The 27,795-nt window shown below is 37.7% G+C and overlaps 1 protein-coding gene across 2 annotated transcripts; it reads left to right on the top strand.

Moving 5' to 3' along the window:
• The first annotated feature begins 706 nt into the window (after positions 1-706).
• On the top strand, positions 707-24,353 carry LOC140229984 (uncharacterized). 2 transcript variants are annotated; one of them, XM_072310182.1, is made up of 12 exons: positions 707-768; positions 3,473-3,548; positions 4,273-4,557; positions 9,730-9,919; positions 11,081-11,376; positions 12,641-13,139; positions 15,064-15,203; positions 17,737-17,939; positions 18,431-18,582; positions 19,975-20,088; positions 22,064-22,262; positions 22,744-24,353. In XM_072310182.1, exons 1-12 carry the CDS (start codon positions 764-766, stop codon positions 22,820-22,822), a joined length of 2,238 nt encoding a protein of 745 aa, XP_072166283.1. In that variant the 5' UTR covers positions 707-763; the 3' UTR covers positions 22,823-24,353. The 2 variants fall into 2 exon arrangements, with proteins under 2 accessions (XP_072166283.1, XP_072166282.1); XM_072310181.1 differs by having other exon boundaries at positions 19,972-20,088.
• Positions 24,354-27,795: the final 3,442 nt, after the last annotated feature.

Raw genomic sequence — 27,795 nt, 5'->3', positions numbered from 1 at the left:
AATTTACTATCAGCGAATCAGATGCAAGGATTTCAGTAGCTTTTAACAGTTGTCAGTGAAAATCACTTACAAAATGTTTCATGAAACGGTCCCCGCCGGGGGGGGGGGGGGGGGGGGGGGCATTTCATGAAGCATTTTGGTCGAATATTTTTCTGACAAACTGTTACAAGCTACTGCAATCCTTGCATGTGATTGGCTGAGAGCAAATGTGTCCGACAACTTTGTCAGACAAAATGCTTCACGAAATGCCCCCAGTTTTACACTCGTGCGAGACTGAATTTCAAGGGATTTTTTTTTTTTTTTTTTTTTTTTTTTGTGGGTAGAATGTATGTTTTGTGTTATACCCTGCAGATATTTCATGGAAGCAATTGTCGCAGGTGTAAATGTCATGAACCCCGGGGTTTTTTTTTTTTTATGTTTGCATTGTCAGCCTGACAATTTTACAAATAAAACGTCTATGGGCTTTCATCCACATGTACCTAGACTTAAACCGTAATGTCAAATTTTCTCTCATAAAGTACAAAAAAAATGAAATTGATGAAATGAAATTGAAAATAGAGAGAGTACAGTTGTAATTAATTTCAACGGAGCTGAACGTCGGAACCCTGGGCCACCACGGTGGCAAAGCTGCAGAACACGAAAAGGTCATCTTAGGTCGAGCGAGATAGAATATGCAAATGAGCTACATTGCGTCGACTTGCCTGGATGAGACGAATAGAAACATGTTCGTCGCAGTACCGATGTGGGATAGCAGTTTTGTTGAATGAGGTAAGAGATGATTTTTCACGAAATGATTGGATTTTGATAGTTTGTGAGGAGTAGAGAGTGACATACCGTTTTATCCTAATATTTTGTGGTATTTTTTGTGTTCGGGAACGGAAAACATGTTTTGACAGCGCACAGTCGCTTTGCGAAGCCAAGCGGTTGCGAACTTGTCTCGTAGGCCGTGTGCGCAGGGCTCGTAATACTTGCTGTTAGCTACAGATGGAGGGCATGGATGATACACACAGAGAAGCAACCAAAGCGAGATACGTGCAAGAGGAAGAGAAATAAGTAGATGCGAGTCTAACGCCGTTAGTGCAACATTAGTAGGATGTTGATTCAGTTATATGTTATTTCTCTTTATCGACAAGACCTTACTTTTGATATTTTTGTGGTATGAGTGCCAAAATAGTCAATCGGTGCTTCTGAGAGTTGTTAGACTCGGTTGTTCGAGAATATTTAGCGGATGTAAATGTAGTTCACCCATTTCACCATCCGCGTTGCGTATACCTTTCATCTTACATTGAACACGCTGATCCTGCTGCTGCTGCTGGTAAATGGTGAGCGAGAGTTGCCCGAGTCGGAGCCTTGTGTTGCTTCTGTGTGTGCATGCCATTGCGGCTCAGTTGTGGCCAGCGTGCGGGGCGCGAAGGCGATTTCCTCTAACATTTCAGAAGTTTCCAAAGCCGTTTTCGTTATTGCTCATCAGAAACAATTTGAAAGGTTTGGTTGAGACCGAAATATAAACTGTCCTTTATTCACATGTAAAATCAAAAATGAAAAAACAAAAAACAAAAATTGTAAGAGCAGGATTCCTAACTGTAAAATAGGGAATTTAGACTGGACACTGCATGAGCAAGATGGGTATGAGATGGACCAAGTGTAACATGGCTGACTAATTTTGAAATTAAAATTAGCCTAAATTCATTTGTAAGTTCAGTCTGGTAAAGTGATGATTAGAGAATATAAAATGCACCCAAAAGGTGAAGGTTCATGACGTAAGTAAGAAAGGTTTCGATTCCTGAAGTGATAGATGCTCTCTTGAAACAGTGATATAGTTGATCACTAGGACAGGAGCTACCATCATGTGTGAATAAATTTAAATGAGGTGATGAAATGTCTAGGTGACCTGCAAACAAATCTTCAGTTTAATTCCTTTCTATTATGAACTAAAATATCTGTTTTTGTCTGTGTCATTGAATAATCATCAAAGCTGTAATAACTATGCAGTGGTGACTTTTCAGCAGAAGAGTCATCAACCAGAAACATATTTTGGTGATATTTTCACACTGCAAACAGTACATTAAAAAAAAAGGTGATGTGATGACCTCATAATAAGCCTCATTATCTCATCAACATTGGAAATGTTATTGAAACTAATCTCTATTTCTAAACTATATAACCGCATATGGGACTTAAGAATTATGAAAGTTTTAGATTGTGTGTAATGTCCGACTTTGACAAAACTTCATCTAGGCACCTACTACCATTCTACAATTTCAATCTATTCAAGTCAAGCATGAACATAGAATGGCCTTTACTAATTGCCTAAAATTCTATGCGAGGGATGCATTAATTGATGACTACTGATTTGGCTTTGGTGAAACAAATTTGCTATGTGATATGCTCTGGAAGATATTTAATGAATATTTTCTCCACTTTGCTGGAGCTTTTTTCAATTGGTAGAATTTTTTTTTTTTTCATGGACCCTTTGTGAGGAGAAAATTATGTCCTCTAAATATATAATTGATCTGCATGAGCAGGAGCATAGTGAAAAGAACCAAGCTCCCCACTAGCAAATAAGGTATTGCAAAGTAATACAGTAGGGTTTGAATGGAGAGAATGTGTGTTGTGGCTACTCTCTCATGAATTATGTTGCTTTCCTTGCTTTTACTGTGCATATCAATAACATCCTATAAAAAAAGAAGACCCCAAAAGTGTCTCTTGAAAAAAGAAAAAAAAAATAGTGGATATAACTCAAGCGTTTAGAAGACCGTTTCTGTAATATATATTACAATTCTAAGATCCACAAGACCCAAAAGACAAAGCAAAGAAATTTACTTGGTTTGAGGCAGCTAACATAGTACCTGCATAGTAGAAAGGCAAGTGGAAAAAAAATGTTTTGTTGTTGATAGTTTTCATACAGATCAGTGTAAGAATTCTTTTTCTATCATGACAGAGGTGGACTGGAACCATCTTCTAGATACCACAGCAACCTCCCAAACAGTGACAAGCTTCAAAGCTGCTGTTGAAGACCAGTTTGTCCAGCACCAGTAGTTATCATTAGCCCTCTCTCTTTCCAGTGAATTATACCACAATGGTCCTGCTCTGTACGCATCCAGATTCATACCCACAATTTATTGATGATTATATTTTCCTACAGACTAGTAACAAAGCATTCCATTCACCTGTTTCTTCCCATTGAGTTCCTTTGGCAGGAATACATTGATGTTGCTAAGTCGGGCAAGACTGGTGCAAGCTTTGTGGTTGTTAAGGGCAACTTTTGTGAACAAAATTTGCACAGAATTTGAATACATTACAGAAATGGACACCTGATATAAGAGGCCAAAACATCAAAACAGACACCAAAAACAAAGGTATATTGAACCTGGCCTCAAATGTATTTTCTTGAATTGTAGTGAATAATTAAATGAATTAGATTAACTATTCTATTGATCTTTTATGTTTCTTTTAATTTTTCAACTTTAAGGTATGAGAGTCCACTTCAAGCCAACATGCCAAAGTCAAAGGATTACGAGTTCAAAAGTCCACTGAAGAAACTGAAGGTAAGGAACTGGATAGCAACTTGTATTATATGTCAAGATTAATCCCTAAACAGAGTGAATGATGCATTCTTGACAAAGATATTTCATTATCAGTTATGGTCAAATTTTATCATAAAACAATGATAATTTCATTGAATTTGTTGTTTGTGGTTTGAATGTTTGAGTTTGCTCTGTATAAATATCCTTTCTTGGTTGTAGAAGAAGATGTTATGCTCGAAAACTTTATTACCCAAATTTGAAACAAAGACAAAATAAACTTGTTTCATTCAGCAAAGGTGTGCAAATGTGTAATTCTCACATGTACTGTACCAATTTACATTTCTTGCTTATTTTCCCCAATTAAACAAATTTAATTTTTTGATCATCAAAAGATGATATCGTGCTTTCACAACTGATTAGTGAGTAATATAACGGGATGCGTTATATGGCATTCACATCAAAATCTCAAACATATGTAACAAAAGTTATTCCTCATATGATTTTTATTTCTTTCATCATTGATCAAAAACACACATTGTGACATTAAAAAATCTATTAATGTCATGGTTATAGAAAATAATGGCTGTGTAGATGGAACTGGTCTGCACTGGTATTAACCTGATTTCAGGATTTTGTCTTGAGGATGAACAATAACACCAACAAACAAAAACCACAACAACAATCTGAGTTTGTAAACAAACTAGATATCTGCAGTGATAACTTTTCCATTCATGTTGAATGCCAGGAGGATATTCTAGGGAAACCATCATCCTCTTCCTCTGTATCGTCGTCAAGTTCGATCACCAAATCACACTTTGAGAGTGATGCCCTGTTTGAGTCGCTTGCACATGATGATCACCAGCTTCGGCGACCCATGAATGCCTTTCTACTTTTCTGCAAGCGGCATCGGCAGGTTGTGCGGACCAGGCATCCCTGGCTTGATAATCGGGCATGCACCAAGATGCTGGCTGACATGTGGGGTGCCCTTGATGGAGAAGAGAAGGAAAAGTACCTCCAGCTGGCTCGAGAGGTAAGCCTCAGTCACATGTAAGGTAGCCATGAAGAAGGTGCCTTCCTGAAAGTGTCCCTTAATTCAGCAGATGCCGTCTGCAATATCTCATTTTCTTCATTACATACTTCTTAATGGATAAGAAGTTTAGATCACTCCAGCAGGTATCATCCTGAAGGTTATTGCACTGTGGTGACACTGATATCAGCTCTGGTACGAGTCCATATACGGTATGGTAGACACCTAAACACTGTTTCACTAACATGGAAACTATATAAAGCCAAACAATGAAACCACAGTTTGGACAGATTCAGATCAGATATTAAAGGGACTCTATAGTACTGGTTGAGGTGGGGATTCATGTTTTGAACATTCCTAAGTGATATAATGAGAAACCTCTAATGAAATATGAAAGAGCATGTAATTCTAAAAAGGATTCAATGTTTATTTGATGAAAATTGTTTTTCAAATGGCTGAGATATCCAAAAAAGTGATAATAATAAAAGGTGACAGGCCACACCTTTTATTAGGATCTCTTTGTTTCACCTTGTTTTTGGATATCTCAGCCATTTCAAAACCGATTTTCATCATATAAACTTTTGACACCCCTTAGAATTGCATGCTCTTTGACATCTCATAGAGTGGTTTCTGAATATCTCGCAAAACGTTAAAAGCTAAATCCTCACCTCGACCAGAACTGTACACACCCATTAAACATGTGTATTCTAGAAAGTGCAAAGTTGGGCACAATATATTGTTCCCAAATGGCTAATTGAAACAGTTTGTAACTTCTGAGGACTGATTGACCCCCAATTTTTTCCCTGAGATCAGTTAAATTGAACTTAAGGATTGATTGTAGTGCTTATAGAAACAACCCCCTGGTATTGTAACAATAATAACTAGAGATTGTAATTTGTCATTACTGACAAATTAAGGTGATCCGATTTTTTTTTAATCAATGATTCGAGTCCTGATCGCAATAGGCATGACCATACAAGTTTCGTCTGTGTTTAGAGACATTGGCCGTGTGATGTTTGGATTCTCATTTAGAAAAGGGAGTCATATCTGCCATCTTTGGTACCAAATTCTGTATACACTGAATAACGAAGATACAGCAACAAATACATATGACCCTTGACCCATCTTTACACTCCCAAGATGGCATCTGAGGAAAAAGTGGTTATTTTGTGAAATGATTCCTGCGACACCGTCTATATACGTGTGCAAAATATGGCAAAGATAGGACAGGTATTCACCAAGATACAAAATGCAACATTTGTGACCTTTGACCCTTATTTACATACCCAAGATATTGTCCAATCAAGTAGTTGTTATTGCATGAAATAATGTACGTGACATAAACTAAGCATGTGCAAAATATGGGGGTGATAGGGTGTGTTTTTCTTGAGTTATTGCCAGAAAAGTTGCAGAAAGAAAGAAATATCTGAATACATCGAAGATAAGCTTTAATTTTAACCAAGATTTTTCACGTGATTCCAACATTGTATGAAAACACAAAGGGCACATAACGATAGCGCAAAGTCTCAGCTACAACATATTAAAATCTGGGAGAAATTCACCGAAGGGTAAGTGAGCTAGTCGTCGATAAAGACAATCATGTCAATTTTCATATCTAGAAAAATTCCCTCCCATAGAGATAACACGTAATAACGAAGATACAGGAAGAAGTACATATGACCTTTCACCCCACTTTGCACAGACAAGATGGCATCTGAGCAAAAAGTCGTTATTTTGTGAAATGATTCTTGTAACATGGTCTTTACGTGTGCAAAATATGGGAAAGATAGGACATGTATTTACTAAGATACAGGATGAAATATTTATGACCTTTGACCCTAATTTACATACCCAAGATGGTGTCCGATCAAGTAGTTGTTATTTCATGAAATAATGTACGTAACATGAACTAAACATGTGCAAAATATGGTGGTGATAGGGGCTGTCTTTCTTGAGTTATTGCAAAGAAAGTTGCAGAAAGAAAGAAATATTTCAATACATCGAAGATAAGCTTGAATTTCAACCAAGTTTTTGGACGTGATGCCGACGTCGTATGAAAAAACGAAGGGCACACTTACGATAGCCCAAAGTCTCAGCTACAACATATTAAAATTTGGAAGAAATTTACAGAAGCATAAGTGAGCTAGTGCTGGAGAAAGATAGTCATGTCAATTTCAATTTCCAGAAAAACTGCACTCCCATAGAGATAACACGTAAACTGGTCAAATTTGACAAGATTACTTTCAATCCATTTTTACGAGGTGATGCCGTCATCCAATCAAAATGCTGTTATTATATTAATGAAAGAGCATTTAATAAGCTACAACATACTGAAATTTGTGTGAAAATCGGCAAAGGATAAGTGAAATACGCTCGAGTGAACTTGAATTTTGATGACGTCATTTTGAAAATTTACTTTTTTTACTTTATTAAGATATTTGATATCTTTTAATCATTTTTTCAGCATCGCCAACCCATGAAATGACATGTACAACTCATCAGCTTTCAGAATATGTAAAGAAAATAGGGGGTCACCGTCCATCCTGACGAGTAAAATCGGATTCAAAATTGGCGGTTTTTTGGCATAGTTGCACTGTATATCGCCATTGACGCGCGCGCGGAATTTCAACTTTGACGGGCCCTTATGACGTCATATTGGGTCGGATTGACTTGAAACTTGGTAGAAATATTCCTTGACTTTTCAGGTATCCGATCGAAGTGAAAAAACGGGAAATTTCTATTGCATATGAGCTGTGCGTGCACATATGTGCGCGCGCGTACGCGTCCGTCCAATTTTTTCAATTTTTCAAAAAATGCTCTAAATGGTCTGAAACGTGTGCAAAAAAGTTTTGAGCTCGATTGGAGTATACAAATATTTCAACGCGCGCGTACGCGCACGTTTTAAGGGTAGAGATGGATTTTGAGAATATGAGTAGAATGCACATAACTTGAAATATATGTGACGTAAATTTCATTAAAAAATTGCATTCCAGTAATGAGATATGATAGAGAATGTGTTTTCATATAATGACGTCATAGTGACGTCACGGTCAACTGATCACAATGATGCATTAGATTTGTTGTCTTTAGGACATGATGCATACATGGTATAATTTTGAAATTGATAGGCAGGGGACTTTCTGAGCTAACCTCTGCACAACTTTTGGGGAGAAATAAAGAAACAAACAAAGAAGAAGAACTAGAGATTGTAATTTGTCATCACTGACAAATTAAGGTAATCCGATTTCTTTTTTAATCAATGATTCGAGTCGTGATAGTGCAAAGTCTCAGCTACAACATACTAAAATCTGAGAGAAATTCACCGAAGCATAAGTAAGATAGTGCTCGATAAAGAGAGTCATGTCAATTTTCACATCTAAAAAATTCCCTCCCATAGAGATAACACGTCATAGCGAAAATAGAAAATATGACCTTTGACCCCACTTTGCACAGACAAGATGGCATCTGAGCAAAAAGTGGTTATTTTATGAAATGATCCCTGTAACATGGTCTTTACGTGTGCAAAATATGGGAAAGATAGGACATGTATTCACCAAGATACAGGATGAAACATCTATGACCTTTGACCCTAATTTACATACCCAAGATGGCGTCTGATCAAGTCGTTGTTATTTTATGAAATAATGTTCGTGACATGAACTAAACATGTGCAAAATATGGTGGTGATAGGGTATGTTTTTCTTGAGTTATTGCACATAACGTTGCAAAAAGAAAGAAATATTTCAATACATCGAAGATAAACTTTAAATTCAAGTAACTTTTTTGACGTGATCCCGACATCGTATGAAGAAAGGTAGGGCACACTTACGATAGCCCAAAGTCTCAGCTACAACATATTAAAATCTGGGAAAAATTCACCGAAGCATAAGTGAGCTAGTGCTCGAAAAAGATAGTCATGTCAATTTTCACTTCCAGAAAAACTGCTCTCCCATAGAGATAACACGTAAACTGGTCAAATTTTACAAGGATACTTTCAATCCATTTTTACGAGGTGATGACGTCATCCAATCAAAACCTTGTAATTATAAATATGAAAGAACATTAAATAAGCTACAACATACTGAAAGTTAGGTGAAACTCGGCAAAGGATAAGTGAGATACGCTCGAGTGAACTTGAATTTTGATGACGTCATTTTGAAAATTTACTTTTTTTACTTTTTTAAGAAATTTGATGTCTTTTAATCATTTTTTCAGTATCGCCAACCCATGAAATGATATGTACAACTCATCAACTTTCAAAATATGTAAAGAAAATGGGGGGTCACCGTCCATCCTGACGAGTAAAATCGGATTTAAATTTGGCGGTTTTTTGGCATTGTTGCACTGTATATCGCCATTGACGCGCGCGCGGAATTTCAACTTTGACGGGCCCGTATGACGTCATATTGAGTCGGATTGACTTGAAACTTGGTAGAAACATTCTATGACATTTCAGACATCCGATACGTGTGAAAAGACGGGAAATTTCTATTGCATATGAGCTGTGCGTGCGTATATGCGCGCGCGCGTACGCGTCCGTCGATTTTTTCTGAAATACTCCAAATGACCTGAAACGTGTGCAAAACAATTTTGAGCTCGATTGGAGCATGTGAAAATTTCAACGCGCGCGTACGCGCTCGTTTACTATGAACGTGACTAAATTTTATGAAATATATCAATAGAGCTTGAGTTGAACTATATGATATGTAAATTTCATTGAGAAAATCCATTCCATTAATGAGATACGAATGTGAACGTGTTTTCAGATAATGACGTCATAGTGACGTCATGGTTGACTGATCACAGTGATACATTAGATCTGTCGTCCTTATGACGTGATACATATATGGTATCAGTTTAGAAGTGATAGGTGAATGACTTTTAGAGTTAACCGCTGCACAACATTTGAGGAGAAAGAAATAAAGAAGAAGAAGAAGAAGAAGAAGAAAGAATCCGTACAGATACAATAGGTGATCCGAGAGGATACTCGGATCACCTAAAAATAATGATAAACTATTCATTCCTTCAGCTTGCAGTGCATGTATGTACCAAGTTGTGATTCCACTGATTTTCAGAAGAAGAGGGCATTTTCTTTGTTACCCAGCCTGACAGCTCTTGTTTTGTTATTGCTGCCTTGTACTCCAATTCTTCCCTTGTCTTCCGTGTTGCACACAGTGCAAAGCAGCTTTCATGAAGGCCCACCCAGACTACCGGTGGAGTGGACCCAACAGGCACAGCGGGAAGGTGACCAATCCTGGCAGCATTACTACTCGTCCACACCTAACTATGAAAGGGGAGAAGGAGGCTGGTGGGAAGGCAGAGCAGGGGAACAGTAAGGCTGGTATCACAGTTGGCAAGCTAGCAGGTAACTCTTCATGGTCATTTGCCAAGTTGTAGGTCCCCCTTAAATCTTGTTAGTAGTCGGCTCTACATGCAGGGAAATTGGCTTGTGTATAGATTGATATATGAGCTGTGATGCATATTTACACCTTAATAAATCTTGTGGGGGATGAGGATTGTACATTTTTGTACATTCCCAAATTTGTCAATATTTTTAATCCGGAAGTAGAAGTGCACAGAGGCTTGGAGTTTAGCTTTCACTGTGCAAATATGTCACTTACCTATAGTTCTTGACGGAAAAATAATGCTTGCAGATTTTTGTTTGCTGTGTACTTCAGATTATTTTCAAATTCCAATGTAAGAAGCCTACTGCTTTGTTCCGCACATGTATTTCATTATTTTGAATGCATTTATTGTTTCATTTTTGTTTGCAAAAGATAGTATCATGTCAAATATCAAAAAAAAAAGAAAATCACAAAACACACATTGTACACCTTTTATGAATTGTGTTGTGTTTGTAATTGCATAGATGTGCATGTAGCTAGCATGTAGCTGTAGGTACTTGATAGAGGTTGCCAAACTGTTCGAAACGTGCTTTTTAAGTACTATAGGCATATATTGATAAATTAACAGCAACTTATACAGAATCTTTTGTAAAGTTGTATTGGTTTAAAATAGCTTTTTGGAGGTAAAATGTGAAAAAAAAATCTTTACAAAAAATAGTGTCCCATTTATCGGAGGTCTGGCTCTGCACCCGATCATCCAGTGTAAATAGGATGCCCTGGAACTGTTTCTGGGAGACGTAAATCATTCAACAGAAATGTTTATGATTATCAGATACTTGATGATGCGGTAAATACTGAAATAATATGCTTTGCCCTCAGATAACATACAAGCAAATAGTTGATGTGCAAATTTGATAGACATATAACTGGTTATTGTAATCTGACAATTGAACTGTGTGCCATGCCCCAAAATATTTAGTAACTGAAAGAAGTAGTCATGAAAGATGAATGCAAAAGCCCTTGGGATTGAGAGGCAGTGAGAGAAACAGGCTTTATGGCTAAAAAAACAAAACAAAACACTTTAACAAGAGAACAATTGGCTCTTGATTGATGACAGGCATAGATTTGTTGTCCAAACTCAAGACTGTATCAGTAACATGCAATTTGTGATGGTATCACAGATCCATCTCAGATGGGAGGCTTAAGTCTTCTGCTGCTGGCTGGTCAGCAAGAGGCAACTGCCAAGCAACAGTCATCTTCAAAGCCACAGTCATCGTCACCCCCACAGCCATCATCCCAACAGCCTTCTGCCCAAGTCACTTCAACAGCAGAAGAGAATGGCCCACCCTCTCATGACCAACTCAAGACAACGAAGCGTAGTGAACCGGAGAGCATTGCAATGCCTTCAAACAGGGAGGATACCCAGGAAGATTCTGATGTTCTGGCTTCACAATCAAAACTCCTCCAATTTGCTGAAGTAAGAGACTATTCCACAGTGCACATAATGCAGTTCAATTTAGCCATGCCAGTCCATCACTCTTCAAACCTTTCTAGAAGGGGATTTTAACTGGCATTGTATAATTAAGTTCCAACACTGGGAAATGCCACTCCCTTTTCTGTCCCACATTTCTTTTCATCCATGTAATCTCTCTCTTTACTCATTGATATCTCTTGTGTATCTCTTATTCTTTATTCATATGAAGTGAAGATAGATCAAACAGTGAAAATAAAAGTAAAGCTTATAAATGAAAACTAATTTTTCAGTCTTGCAAGATTCCTGTAATGTGGAAAATGGACCGTGATTTCTCCCATACTGATTAAGCTTACCAGTGGAAACCATTGAAAGTCATCTCTTGAAGTAGTGTATTTTCTGTTTGAATTTCTTGTATGCATGTCATTTTGTAATGTGCAGTAGAGCATATCATTATAGTAGCTGCGCAATATAAATGTCCTTTTATTATTATTATCATTAGTAGTAATCTAAATACTTTCCAACAGAAGGATTTGACATTGTAAACCCATAGCTTTGATTTACCTGATACTGAGAGTTGTGATAGGCTTTTAAATTCAGATTTAAAGTAATCAGCAATGAGACTAAATGCCTTGCCAGAATTAAATGTACACTGAAGCAGGACTTGGTGAGCAAATCTGGGTAAATTCAGTTTTGTCTGTAGTTACTGTAATGTAGTGTTGAGATAATCACAACACTATTTGTGATTTGATAGACCCTGTCTATGAAGGTCATGGGCAGTAAAGGCAAACAGTCTGCCGTTCTAATCATTCTTCAATAAACTTCTGTGTTTTTTGAATGTATGATTGTAGGTTTACACTGTGGGTGCGTATTATGATTTTTACTACTTCCTTCAGATTATTGTTGGCACATCCATATGTTGTCTGTGGTATTGAAATGATGAGATGAGTAGTTTGTTGAATAATACTAATGGTGATACGTATAGTAAAGCTGGACAAACAAAACGGTGAAAACTTCATCAAAGGCAGATAGTAAAGAGAAAGAAATGAAATTTTAAAATTTATCATGCTTTCATGAACAGTGATTATATGTCACAGTTTAGCAACATAATACAAAGCAGACCCAGCCATGATATAACCTCATAGTTATTGTGCACAAGGTTAGGCATAGACCCTATGTTGTTGTGGATCAATGATGTTTATAGTGTATAGTGATTACCATAACATTTTATACATATGGCTGATTGTTGTTGCAAATTTTAATTTTCCAGATGTGCTCAGATCAACTTGCCATTAAACAAGAAGGCACAGTGGGAGAGGATTCAAAAAAGGATTCCAAAACCTTGAACAACAATACCATCCCCTTGAATAGCTCCAAGCATGTCAAACTGACTCTCTCCACTAAGTCGATTAAGGCTTGCAAAAAAGCTTCCAAGAAATCACAGAGCAAGAAGGGACTCCTCTCCATGGAAAAACTTTGTGAGGTGGAATCCAGCAAGCCAAATAGAGTACGTACTGAGAAAGAGGCTGAATTGAAAGCTAGAAAAGATGACAAGCGTATTGCAGAAGAGGGGACAAAACCAGTCTCCAAGTGCAGGAAAGTGGAGAAAGGAGGCAAGAAGAAGAAGAAGAAGAAGAAAAAGGTGGCTGTAAAGACAGAAACCACAGCTGTGAAAAAGGAAACCACCAGTGATATTTTGTCAGCAAGTTGGCCGGGTGCTCTCAAACGGCTAACAAAACCAAAGGATGGAGATGTCAGTGACAATGCAGGTAAACTGTGAACATAGTTGTCACAGTCCAAATTGAAAGTTATGCATGTTAACAGTACTGTTTATCCTTTCTCTTTGACTCAGTCTTTCCCCAGTATTTGTCTCATACACTTTTAAAAAAAGAAAGAAAAAAAGGTATCAAGTCAATAATCGCATCTACAATGTTTTTTTTTCTTTTTTTTTTTTGTAAGGGATTTCATAGTGGCATATTTTTGGGGGATGCACAGTGGTGGATCCAGGAGGGGGAGCACAGGGTGCATGCCCCCCCCTTTATTTTTGTTTAAACAGAAGAATTTTTTTTTTTTTTAAATGGAGGGGGCATGTGCGCCCCTCCCCCCTTTAATTTTGTATAGGCGTCCTCCTTGTACCGAATTCCTGGATCTGCCCCGATGCATTTCACTGTCACTTCAGGACTTATTACAATTTTGACTGCTTGCTGACTGAAAGTGTAAGTGCCAAAGATATGGTTGCTGTATGAGCTGAAATATTCACGATGGTTTGATTTTGGCGAATTTCATGAATCACCTTTGCACTGCAAAAATAGCAACGCACAAAACTATAACATATGAAACTAGAAAAACACTCCGAGAGCGAAGACCTCCGCCAAGCAGCTACTTTCCACCGATGTCTGCCCAAAGAGATTTTCTCCTCTCCACCACTGGGGAAAAGCTCTTTGACCTCTTCCATAGAGATCAGTGATTTCCATCCATAACAGTATACAGTACATGCTGAAAAATTGCCCAATTTCCCAATATAGAAGCCTTTGTTACATCATAAACCCTCGGCTGCATGGCGTGCCTCGCCCTAGCAGAAACTAGAACACCCACTTTAGTGCGCATACGCAAACCTCAAATACGCGCAGCCTGAACTCCCAAGTTCATTGACCCTACCTGCAAAAATATCAAAAATCCTTCATAAATTCCCCCAAAATTCTTGGATCACTACCAAAGGTTAATCGTTTGTTACTTGTGTCATTCTCAACCTTTCCTGCAAGTTTCATCCCAATCAGTTAACTACTTTTTGAGTTATTTTGCACACGGACAAACGAACGAATGACCTAACAAACAAACCAACGGTAACGAAAACATAACCTCCCCCCTTGGCGGAGTTAAATATCATCTAGAAAAGACATGAGAGAAAACAAGCCATGCCAGTGCTGAATTGCATGCAACTGTTAACTGCAAGTACTGTGGGCCGAGCATGCTGTGTGGACCATGACATAGCGATATCTGGGGCATAAGCACATGCTGCTGCTACTACTTCTAACAGAACTTTTAAGACAAGAACACACTGCTCATTTATGTACAGTGAATTACCGAGTGAAAGCATTCATTTCTAGTATTGTCACTTGTTACTCATTCTTTTTATTTCTTGAAAGATGAAGTAACAATTCCTAGATGCTCACAACCATGAAATCAGAAACACATGAAAATGTCAGATAAGTAGTTATTTGCAAAAAGAAAAGGCTGGATGCTAAAATTTTGTTTCTTACAGAATTGTATCAGATTATTTAAACCGTAGATATGTTCTGACAGTTCATCCCCATACATGTCCGGGAAGCTTATGAATGATGATAGCAATAGACATAATGTATTGAACCTATTATAATTGCATGTATATAGCTATAGGTGTGTGTATGTGTTGCGTATGTTATCACTTAATCACCCCCTGTGATTTGTAGTGGCAAAAATTAGTGCTGGAGTAAATTTTTGGGAAAAGACCCTTCCAAAGTGATCCATTTGTATGTCTTTTGTCAGCCTCTTTAAAAAGCCACCTCAGAAATTATTGTTTTTGTCAGTTTCTATGAGAGCCCTCTCGTTGAAAATGGAAATGATTTGAACAGTTTTGGCAGGTATCTATCAAATTAGATATAGTAATCCTGACCATTCACTTGTAATTAGCACTATAAACCACTTGTATTACAGGGGAAAGAGAAGACGATGATGAGAAAGAAGCTGTGCTGGATGCCGGGGAAAAAAGTGATGGGGAGGAATGTAAGAACACAGTGAGGAGAAAATCAAGGCGGTCATGCAAGGGACAATTATACCGCAAGTTGGTTGACCAGGTCAGTTGGTAATAATGTAAAGATATCTGTGTTGTTAATAGAAATGTTTATTTCATGCTTTTAAGTATTATTATACAACACAATAAGTATCAAAATGTGTACATGTTGTATCTGTTAAACTATTTGTATTAAAATGCCTTATTCTGTTATAAACAGAGACTTTTAGCCTGTGCTGCCTGCCAATCTTTGTACCATACTACCAATGAATAGATATATTTGTGACGGCAATGATGTAAATTCATTGAGGTACAGGTTATGTACTACTCCTCACACATTTTAACAGTGATATCTCTCGAATAATGAACTGAACACAAGTATTTGTGAATGCAACTATCTAACTTTGTATTTATACCCCCGCCACACGTAGTGTGAAGGGGGTATATAGGAATCACCGTGATGTTGGTCGGGCGGTCGGGCGGTCGGTTGCAAAATCTTGCGTCGGGAACTCCTTCTACAGTTTTGAAGCAATTTAAATGAAACTTAGGGTAAATGATGATATTGAGGTATAGATGTACAAGACATGTTTTTTGAGTTTGTCGGACAGTGCGTTGCCATGGTAACCATAATTTTACCAAAACCTTGTGGATTGAATAACTTCCATAGTATTTAAGCAATCAATTTCAAAATTGGTATAGCTAATGATCTATAGGTGTAGTTATGCAAGACACTCTTTGTGTTTGTGCTTGACAAAGCGTTGCCATGGTAACTGCATGTTTTCTTCGAAATCTTGTGGAGTGAGCAACTTCCACAGTTTTGAAGTAATTGAAATCAAATTTGGTAGGCATTATGGCCTTGAGGCATAGATGTGGAACACATAATTTTTGTGTTCGTCGGACAAAGCATTACCATGGTAACCATAATTTTACCAAAACCTTGTGGATTGAATAACTTCCATAGTATTTAAGCAATCAATTTCAAAATTGGTATCTATGATGATCTATAGGTGTGGTTATGCAAGACACTCTGTGTTTGTACTTGACAAAGCGTTGCCATGGTAACCGCATGTTTTCTTCGAAATCTTGTGGAGTGAGCAACTTCCACAGTTTTGAAGCAATTGAAATCAAATTTGGTAGGCATTATGGCCTTGAGGCATAGATGTGGAACACATAATTGTTGTGTTTGTCGGACAAAGCATTGCCATGGTAACCATAATTTTACCAAAACCTTGTGGATTGAATATCTTCTATAGTATTTAAGCAATCAATTTCAAAATTGGTATCTATGATGATCTATAGGTGTGGTTATGCAAGACACTCTGTGTTTGTACTTGACAAAGCGTTGCCATGGTAACCGCATGTTTTCTTCGGAATCTTGTGGAGTGAACAACTTCCACAGTTTTGAAGCAATTGAAATCAAATTTGGTAGGCATTATGGCATTGAGGCATAGATTTAGAACACATAATTTTTGTGTTTGTCTGACAAAGCGTTGCCATGGTAACCATAATTTTATCAAAACCTTGTGGATTGAATAACTTCCACGTCATTCAAGCAATTAAGGTCAAATTTAGTTTGTATGATGATCGGGAGGTGTAGTTATGCAAGACACCAATGTGTTAATATAAGAAAAATGTGTTGCCATGGTAACCACTCATATTTGTATCAAATTGAACCATTTAATCTATGAAGGTGAAGTGTGTATGATGCTCTTTAAGTGTAGTTTTGCAAAATGTCCTTTGTATTTGTATCGGACAATGCATTGCCATGGTAACCGTATGTTGTTTTTTTTTAAATCCTGTGGAGTGAACTTCTTCCACAGTTTTCAAGCAATTGAAACCAAATTTGGTAGGCATTATGGCCCTGAGGTATAGATGTGGAACACATAATTTTTGTGTTTGTCACACAAACCGTTGCCATGGTAACCACAATTTTACCAAAACCTTTGCAGATCGAATAACTTTTCCATCATTCAAGCAATTAAAGTCAAATTTAGTATGTATCATGATCTAGAAGTGTAGTTTTGCAAGACACCAATGTGTTAGTTTAACCACTCATTTTTGGATCAAAGTAAACCATTCAAGCTATGAAGGTCAAATTTGGTGTGTATGATGGTCTTTAAGTGTAGTTATGCAAAATGTCCCTTGTGTTTGTATCAGACAATACATTGCCATGGTAACCACACTTTTTACCCAAACCTTGTGGAACTCAGTAGTGTCAACTCTGTAATTGTACAATAAACTAAAATTATTATGTTTCCAATTCGACAAGTGCACAAACTTGGTATTAACGTCATTGCCCTCATGACATCACATACTATAAAGCAACACTAGGGGCGGGGGTATTAATCACCTTCAGTGATAATTCTAGTTTGTTCATATGCTGTCCTCTGTATGAAGATCTGCCTTGATGCCATGTCTTCCTCTCAAGTATTTTACAGTGTGAATAGTTCAGACAAGTAGCAAACATTTTGAGTTTCAAGCAATCCATGCAAATGTTCACATGTGAGCTGACATGGATGAAGTAAATGTGTATGATCCAATCCAGAGTTAATTGAGAGGGCGTCCTTTCCATTTCTATGTGGAATTTTATGATTCAGGGAATGCTGGAATCACTGCAGCGACCCGAGCGACCATTCAACTGCAAGAAGGTGTGGCGGCACAGTAACGAAGGGATGAGTGGCTTCAGTGACGCTGAGGATGAAGTCTTTGAGCCTGACGACGACCGGCCAAAAAAGAGCAGCAAGAAGTGGCGGTCCCGTAAACGGACTAGCAGTGGCTCCAGTGTCACTGCCTCTGACTTGTGAGTGATGTCATCTTTGTTTTCACTCCATTGTAGTGTTACTTTGATGCCTTTAGTACCTGACTAAGGCCCATTTTAATGAAGATGTGTATGATAAATACAAACTTTTTAGCAATTATTGATAAAAATTTAGCTGGTTGGTGGCTAGTTGCTGTCACAGTCTCTGCAGCCATGGTTAGTTGCTTTGTTGTTCAGTGGTGAATGTCAAAGGACCCTGGTCTATCACAACTGACATTATATGCCTCTTCCAGTTGCAACTTCAAAAGTTGTTGTTTTGACCATACTTGTGTGTGCAAACTCCATACACATCAGTGGGGTCAGTGGATTTGCTGCATTTAATCAGATGTTGTAGATGTTTCATAGTCATATTTGTTACAGTCTTGTGATGCATGACATTATGAAAAGCCAGAAGCTGAAAAACTGTAAAAGAAAGCAATTCCAGTTATTTAAGGCATGGTAATGACTATTGTTTGTCTTTCCCTGTCTGGCAGTGATTACGGTGAGATCAACGTTGAAGCAAGGCTTGCCAATCTTCCCCAGTATGCACCAGAGCAATTCAGGCCCAAGAGGAAAATGGTGCTCAAGTCAAAGAAAAGGAGCGACATGTACAAGAATGCCAAGTTTGTAAAGGAAAATGGCCAAGGTATCTTTGAGCTTCTCTACAGTAATTTCATCATCACTATCAGCGCTTGCATTTCTGTGTGATTGAGGACAAAGATTTGTAGTACATGTAATAGTAATGATGATGATGATGAAGTTTACACCACTGTAGTTGTCTGGTAGAGCTGTTACAGTTTTCAAATTTCTTTCATTATCAATGTTTTGATCTTTGCTAGACTATTGTGAAATAACAATGGCATCTAAAGAATGCCTCATACATTGTATTTGCTTGTTTTTTTGTCGAGCCCACCGGAGGTGAGGGGAGACTAAGGGATCGCCTGCGACGTCTGTCCGTCCGTCGTCTGTCTGTACCACTACAAAAACTTCAATGACTCTTTACTCTGGGCTTCAATTGCAATCAAACTTCGAGGGAAGAGGGGTCGTACAAAGTTTCACATTTTACCATATATGAAAGTCACCCCAAGGTCAAAGCTCACAGGCAGGGGTCAATGAACTTTAGGGCCCAATGTTAAGTTTTTATGGCGCGCTTCTATTATGGGTCATAACTTTTGATCCATTGGTCTGTTTGTGACTAAACTTGGATGGTAGATGTCCCTTGGGGAGTGGATGATCACCACAAGGTCAAAGGTCACAAGCAGGGGTCAACAAACTTTTAGAGCCCAATGTTAAGTTTTTATGGCATGTTTCTATTATGGGTCATAACTTTTGATCCATAACTCCATTTATGACTAAACTTGGATGGTAGATGTCCCTTGGGGAGTGGATGGTCACCACAAGGTCAGTGGTCACAAACATGGGTCAACAAACTTTTAGAGCCCAATGTTAAGTTTTTATGGTGCGTTTCTATTATGGGTCATAACTTTTGATCCATAGGTCCGTTTGTGACCAAACTTGGATGGTAGATGTCCCTTGGGGAGTGAATGGTCACCACAAGGTCAAAGGTCACAGGCAGGGGTCAACGAACTCGAAGGGCCCAATGTTAGTTTTTATGGCACGTTTCTTTTTTGCCATAAATTTTTACCCTTTTATATCTCTTTTTATCTGTTATATCTCTCTTTTTTTTAATCTGTTATATCCCATTCGCGTACAATTTCTTGTACGCGAATGGGTGAGACACATTATGGCACTTGCCTTGTTTTATTTACAATCTGCACTCTGTTCATCCACATGGTAATGTGCAACTTGTCCACATAGGATTCTTTCTGCTCAATGATTTCTACCAAACTTACCTGCTCACCATGGGTTTGTAGTCTGCCTTCATAGGTGTGGATTTGCACCTGTGAGATTGTGAAATGATGTACCTGCAACCTCTGATAACCTCATATGAGTATGCCAGTATTCCCCTTTGAAAAGAATACAGGCAGGTGTTCATCAAATTTCTCTCAAATGTGACCTACTCTTGATATTCCAGCAGCCAAGCACAAGGTTGTGAGATCAGTGTCTGCCAGTGATTATGCACAAAATGTGACAGGGAGTCAGAAGAGGAAAGCCCGCAAGTCTGCCATCATGCACCTACTTCCCAACAAAGGTGAGTCAGCAGACCCTTTGTCTTGCTCTTGAGCAGGAACACCAAAACAACCACTCTGCTCTGACACAGCCCTAATATCCTTGACTTTGTCTGGGAATTGACAAAGAAATGGATTGAGTATAATTATTTTGATTTGGGAAACACACAACAGAAGTTTTGATTACAGTTGTCTTTCCAATGAGTAGTTGGAAAATATTAGCCAGGTGATGTATGGTGTGGGTGATTCTCCAAAGGTGACTATGGGTCTGAGGAGGAGTTGTAGGCATTTGAATCCTAGGTGACCAGAGAAGATATGCCATAGTGCAGCTGAAAAGCAGACCTTGAGATGAGGTTTCATGGATAGAATATGCTTGCGGAGAGCTGAGGTATTTCAGCTGGATTCAGCTTTTTTTATTTCATTTCATTTCTTCTTTATTCACCTGGTGAAAAGGTACACTGTACATGCTATTACACACTCAAGAAGGGTTGTTCAAGAGCACAGGGATCATAATGGCCCCAGTAAACACCACATGCTCTCCAACTCACCATCCCACTGGATGCACAAAGCATCCAGTAGACATGTTTCTTTTGCTTTTATGTGTTGGATCTTGAGAAACCTTGCAGTAGGTCCCCCCCCCCCCCTTATTTTTGTTTGTTTGTTTGGGAGGGAGGAGGGAATGGAAATTTGATGTCATATTCAGACTTGTCCATGATGAGAGTGCATTTCCCTTGTTAGCTTGAAGAATGTGGATGGGTGCATCCTGTGTGATTCCATATACAGTCAAACCTGCCTTAGCGGCCACCTGTCTATAGCAGCCACTTTTTCCGTCTCCCTTGGGTGGCCGCTATTGACAGGTTTGACTGTAACTGTTTTGTGGCTGATCCTCTCTAGTGATAATGTTTGGTTTAGCAGTTTGTTGACCAAGACGGCCAGACTGACAAGAAGTCTTACATTGTTAGCTCGTCCTGTGTCGAGGAAGGGAAGATTTCATTCAATTTGCTTTGCAAATTTTCTCAGAAAAAGATTTTGCATGGGGCAACAGCAATGTTAGGGCTACACGAAGCCTGGGGTAGACATCAAACTGAAAGGTGCAGCTGCATCTTCCAGATATAAACTAATATCTTTCACTTTGTCTGTTTCACTTAAACCTCCATGAGCTGAATTTAGACACAAAGACTTGGGATGCTGTGAAAGCAATTACAGATACAATTGGTACATGAAAATTATTTCAATATATTCATAACATGGCACAGATATTAGGTGTCAACGTTGTATGACTGTAATGTAGATAGTGTACCTCATCTAGTAGGAAATAAAATCTGTTCTGCAAAGTTTAAAGTATGTTTGGCTCAGAAATTTCTAAATACAGTAGTATTGCAGTCATGGTCTTTTAGTGCACAAGAAGAAATTGGATTGCCGATGAAACAACTAGAAAAGTACTCAGAGAGCACAGACCTCTGCCAAGCTGGCAACTCATTCCACCTGTACATGCATGCAGTTTCCCACTAACTCATTTTGTCTATGTCATCAGCTTTCAACTGCAATGTGCCTTGCCCAAGCAGAGCACTCATGTTAGTGTGTATTTAAAGCCTCCAGTATGTGCAGCTAGAACTTCCAAGTTGATTGACCTTATATGCCAAAAGATTAAAACAAATCTTGTAAAAATCCATAGCAATTTCTGGATCACTACAAAATTTAATCATCTGTTCCTTGTGTCATTACCGGCTTTTCCTGCAAGTTTCATTCAAATCCTTTCTCAACTTTTAGTAATTACACAAACAGACAAACCAACACCGTTCTTTGGCAGAGGTAATGATCAGAATTACATGTCATAGCTTGTGCCAGATGAGGTGGCAATTCCACATCATGTGAAATTGGTAAATGACATATCAGCCATTATGTTCTTATCATTTGATCAGCATAGAATCAATTCTGTCTTCAATCTTTATGCTCTGCAAATGACACTTTCTCTCTGTTAATTTGTGAAACTCACAGCAGAGTCTACCAGCATTATTCTGAGCTCCAAGAATTCTCCCGTGTCAGCTGAAAACCTCAAGTCATCACCTTTCCAACTCATAAGCAGCAAGGCAGAGGTGATTGTAGGAGCTAAGGTCAAGAGGTCACAGAGTGACCCCCAGCCCTTCACATTGTCTGACCTGGCTGAAGCAGCATCAATGGAGCTGAAGCCCTGCGGGTATGTCTTAAGCCATAGATTGAAAAAGAACCATCAGATGTTTAGTACCCTGTAGTACTAATCATTTCATTTACTGTGGGGGTATGTTTTCTTCATTGTCTCACAAATCAGTGAAAGTCATCAGAAGGAGATACCATGTCAATCCTCATTGTACTTACTGCAAGAGACTGCAGTATGCAGTCATTGATTTACTTTGGCCGCAAAATCTGACTCAACCATAGACATGACATTTGCTCTGTCAGGTAATTCAGTGTGGCTTTAAGTTTGCATTATTAAGAAGTGTGATGTCCTCCAAAGAAGAAGTTACATGACTGCGGAGATAATCAAGTTCCATTCCAGTATACTTTTAAGATCTTTAACTTGTATATTCAATAATTTTCAGAGATGTGCATCAGTGGTCCGACATATTTCTTGGTTGGTTAGTTGGTGCCAGTGCTTTAATGTTTTCTTTTACCTTACTTCCTTCCATTCCTCTAAACAGCTCATCCTTCCCAACCACCACCAGTGGCAATGGAGTGGACCACTCCAGTCTATGTCTTTCTGCTGTCAAGGTGTCATAGTTGGCCTACCATATTAGTTTTGACATATAGAAGACATAAAGAACTGGTCTGCATTGGACACAAGAAGGAAAAATGGTAACAAGGCAACTCAGACAATCTTAAAGACTACTTGTGGCTTGATGGGATATGAGAATGATAGAATATGAAATAGTAAGTCTTATCTTTGATGTACTTGCCAGAGATCATTATTCAATTTACCAAAATTCATGTAAAAGTTGGAACGTGTGAGAATCATTTAATCCCAGTATATAGCAACATACACGTGACTTTGATCACAGTTAAGTTGTTTGTAGCTTTTAGATTATTCAGACAGTGAGAATATTGGATGAGTTTGTCACATATTTTGTTTTAGCCATGAGGTGATCATGGGTGAATAGATTTATCTCAGAAAATCATGAACAGTATCATTGCACCTCTTCAATTCATGATGTACCTCCTGTTTGTATAAATGAAGTATTAGTCATGTTTATGTTGACTGGCCATACCCTAGACGTCAAAGAACGAGATGTGAAAGAGAATAAAAGCAGCAAGCTGGTAAAGATGATATGCTAGGTTTTACTCCCTGTCTACCTGTTCACATGATACCTGTATTGTCCATACAGGAGAAGTCTACATAATGTCATAGTAGTTTTTTTTTAACAAGTTTGCTTGTACATGGTAGATGAATACACTGTCTTCAGAAGAAGAATGGCGATTTAAACAATTTCTCATCAAAGTGGGGAGTACAAAACGATGTTTCTTGTATCCTACTATGATTCCAAAAGAATCTACTACTTCTGCAGACTTCACCGGCGGCACTGACAATGTGAGAATTGAAATATAGCAAGGATGAAGAGTAGAATGGACTTTCATTCTAGACTGCCTAGTCTTTTTGATTGATGGGTTTAAAATCATAGAAAGTTATTTGTATGCACTAAGACATGTAGAGAAATAGTCAGAGGTCATACAAATTGGTTTATTGAGAACTGAGATAACTTTATCCCACAGTGCTCTTCATACTTTGCCTCTTATGGTTTGTTGCTGACTTGAAAACAAACATCAAGCTCAGTGTTGACAGTAAACATTTGCTTGTCTTGAAAATCTTTGTATCTAAGATTTTATTGCATCTTAGAGAATGAAAGAGAATGCCAACTGAAGGCACAGCATGCATTACAAAATACAGAGAAGTAGAGATTGAAAATGAGAGAGACAACCACTTATCTTATTTGTGATTGTCATGTATGCTAAGACAGATATATTTTGGGAACTTTCATACATAGTATGAAGAAAAAAAGAATCATTCATGGTCATTCAAAGTCCCCAAAAGTCACTGCTTTAATACCAGAAGGCAATGTAATCTGTAAATCTTTATCACTCCCTGTAAGCTATCTCATTGAAAGTGATATTAAGATTTAGAATGAATGCTCATAATCATGGAGTGTTAACTCCCATCTCATGGTGGATTCTGCTGTGGTTTCTATGTAGTTCGGGAAAATATCAGATTAGTATTGGTTAGAACTCATGAATCCACTCCTAGTGATTGAAATAATGTATAAGCTGTTATATTTTCGCAAGGGTTTAATTTTCGCGAATTTCACGAATCACAGTTGGATCGCGAAAATAACATAACGCGAAAATGTCTATGACCTCGCTATTTGCGAAAATATCTGTATGCGAAAATAACAGCATATACAGTATATTATAAAAGAAGTTTGTTGTTATTCATATGTATTTCCTTGTGTAGAATAAAGAAGTAGAGGTATTTACAACAGTATGCCAATGTATGGAAAAAAAACCCCAAAACAGTATATCAAGCAGTGATCTCACTACGAGTACTTTGAAGAGGACCAAAAACAGCAACAAACACTATTACTAATGATGTCATGAATGATCCTAGAAATGTCTATGAATGGCACTTCCATAAAATATAAGTTGTATTTGGTATTTATTTAATGTGATATCTTGCCAGCTTTGGAAAGGTGTGCATTTCATCTCAGGCATAAGATATTCACACAAACCTCCTTACTGCTCAGAGATGAACAATATACAAAAACAAAGATATCTTGACTGTAAAAGCCTTTGAGATCTCAGACATGGCTGGGTGCATTTTGTAAACTTTACGTGCCTAATCAGCAAATTCATCAAGCTTGTGAAGACAAACGGACTTTTCAAACTGCAGTCATAACTTCAAAGTCACATCTATGTATTTCATGTTGGGTGTTTGTGCTAGGAAGTGCACAAGGCTTCATCTGCTTTGCAGTACAGCATAAATATTCCATGTAAGAAATAGAAGAGAGTGATCAGTTTTGAATTTCTGACAATTATTTTGGCAGTTTCAAATACCCATTGAAGTTTGGTTTTCAAAGCAAGTGAGTAAAATAATGTATGATAAGGTTATATTTTAGTTTTTTGTTGAGTCTTACAATATGGTGACTTGAAACTGATTCAAGATCGTGTACAATATGTTGTTTCAAGAACTTATGTATTTTGAACTACAGATAATATGGATGTAGTGTTGCTTGTTTTATTACCTCGGAATGTTCTGTACACACAGTTTTAGGACAAGACAACATTTTAATCAGTCTTTACCAGACAATGTAGAATGGTACCCAAATTCCAGGAGGTTTTCCTTTTTTATTGTTATTATTCCCACTTTCGACTGAATTCTCACATACTTTCCATGGTTTGTTTTCTCAGTTTCACATGTCTCATTCAAAGCAATCTTCTCATTGGGATGAATTCCCATAATGCAATTCAGCATTTCACAACGAACTGAAAAGTACAGTGTGTAGGTTGTTTCTATTATAGTAAAGTTGAAATTGACATGGTTCATAATATTCATTTGTCTGATGTCCAGGAATTCTAGCAGGATATATTGGGTGATACTTCGTCTTGGACTGTGATTAGAAATCAGAGGCATTCAAAATGAGAAATATACTGATGAGCAATATGATATTGTACCATTTGTAAATTGACAAAGTAAATAAAGATTATTAATGCACTGAAGGATATTTTTGAAAAAAATGCTCTGAATACCTATTTCAATTGTATTCTATACTGCTTGCACAGTTTTGGAAGAATCATTTGTGCAAGAAATTTTAAAATGGGTATATTTTATCATGTACAGAGATATAGATCAAGAGTATTTTGCAATTATACATGATGCACCTGGCTTCTGTGAAGTGTATGGAATGCCACTTGTAGCCAGTGGCCTGATTACACTTATGGCTAGTCAACTGTATCATCTTGTTTATCTTTGTAAGAGCTTGATGTTTCTTTGCCCTGTGTTTGAGTTCAACTATAAATCATGTGGCAGTCAAAATGTCATACAGGTTGAGCAGTCAGCCACTACATCCAAGAGTGCTACACATTAAACCCTCTGTGATCATTTCCTGTAATAGAACAAAAACAATGCTCGGTCTCCATAAGACCAGTCTTGTAGAGGTGGTGTTGATGAATTAGAGCATGTGGAAATGTAGGATTTTCTTATTGCTTTCTTTCAAAACAAGGAAATCAGTGCTGTTTATCAAACTCTAAATATACATTCCGTATTTACATCTTTCTGTATTTTTTTTTTCATGCCTGTGACAACAGCAGTGAACTCCTAAATTATGTTACAGAAGCTGATTTGTTGCAGTGTTTGTAAAGCTGTAAAGTATATGACATTCTTTTCATGGCTTTTATGATAAGATGTTATAATTGTTTTAAAAGTTCTTGTCCATAGGGTGGCTTAAAACAAAACCAAAGTAGAGATATTAGCAGTTTTTCTGGATCATATTTTGGGAGTCAGGCATTGCTTTTTCTAATTATCGTTGATACTTCTGCACAGCTTGCCTGAGTGACCCTAATCTTTAGATCCTCTTTTTACCCTTTTTGATTAAACTGCACCTCCAAACTCTCTCATATTTCAACCACTTTTTGAATGGGTTAGGATGGTCCAGTTTTAACAAGTTATTCATTATTTTAAAGCTTAGTGCTTAGTTTTGTCATGTAGAAAAGTAAAAATTCATTTTGGCCTACTTTTTGTGGGTTCTGAGCCGAGCGGTCACAAATGTTTAGTTATGGAATTAAGCATAATAGCTTGCGATATATTTGTTTTTCTGCGTTCCCCATTTTGAGAATATAAATTGCCCAAATTACACCCATCTTAACCTTTCCTTATCTTCCAAATCACAAGGCATCTCAAAGGATTCATATCTTTATTTCCAAATTGCATCTGCATTGTATGTCATGCAGTGTAGTGTAGTGCAGTTGTGAATTTAACAAGCTTTGCTTAATAATTGCTGCATGTATCTTGTGCCAAACTTTTAAATCAACAATAATTGTATAATTTGTAGGTAATGTGATTATTTCACTGTTCAAAGAATAAGTGATTGCAAGATGTTATTGATTTATCATTGCAACTGGTTTAATTCCCTTCATCCTAGTTAGAGCTATCATCTATATGTGGTATAAACTAGGATATTTCCAGTTTTATGGTGGTAGTCTTCTTTCAGGCAGTTTGCAGCATCACTTCTGTAAGGAATATGCTCATGAGTGATGTAAGTAAGAAGTGTCTAATTTCTATTAACGATGCATAGGTGTGTGCTTCATTTCAAATTATAGAATTCTACATTGTGTTTGTTTCATGAAACTGGCAGGAACAAAGATGCGTTGACTTCACCATGACACTAACATTCTGTGAAATATTCAGTTATATGAATATATGTTTGTTTATTTTTAACCTTCAGATGTGCTGAGCATGCAGAGAAAACAAGAAATTTAAGCTGATGCATTTCACTCTATACACTATATTTTGTAAGGTTTTTTAGTTTTGCAAATTTCAAGAGTGGAGTGCTCTTCACAGATTTGAAAGCACACAACACTTTTTCAGGGTGGGGTGGCTGTGAGGACAGGAAATTCATGGGTGTTCCCCCCCCCCCCCCCCAATCCCAAAAAGTAGGGGGGGGGGGGGGGAGCTATCCCCCTTCCGCTACCCCCGATATGTATTTCAG

Source organism: Diadema setosum, chromosome 6, assembly GCF_964275005.1.
Source record: "Diadema setosum chromosome 6, eeDiaSeto1, whole genome shotgun sequence".
Classification (NCBI taxonomy): Eukaryota; Metazoa; Echinodermata; class Echinoidea; order Diadematoida; family Diadematidae; genus Diadema; species Diadema setosum.
This window is presented reverse-complemented; position numbering and strand designations above follow the sequence as displayed.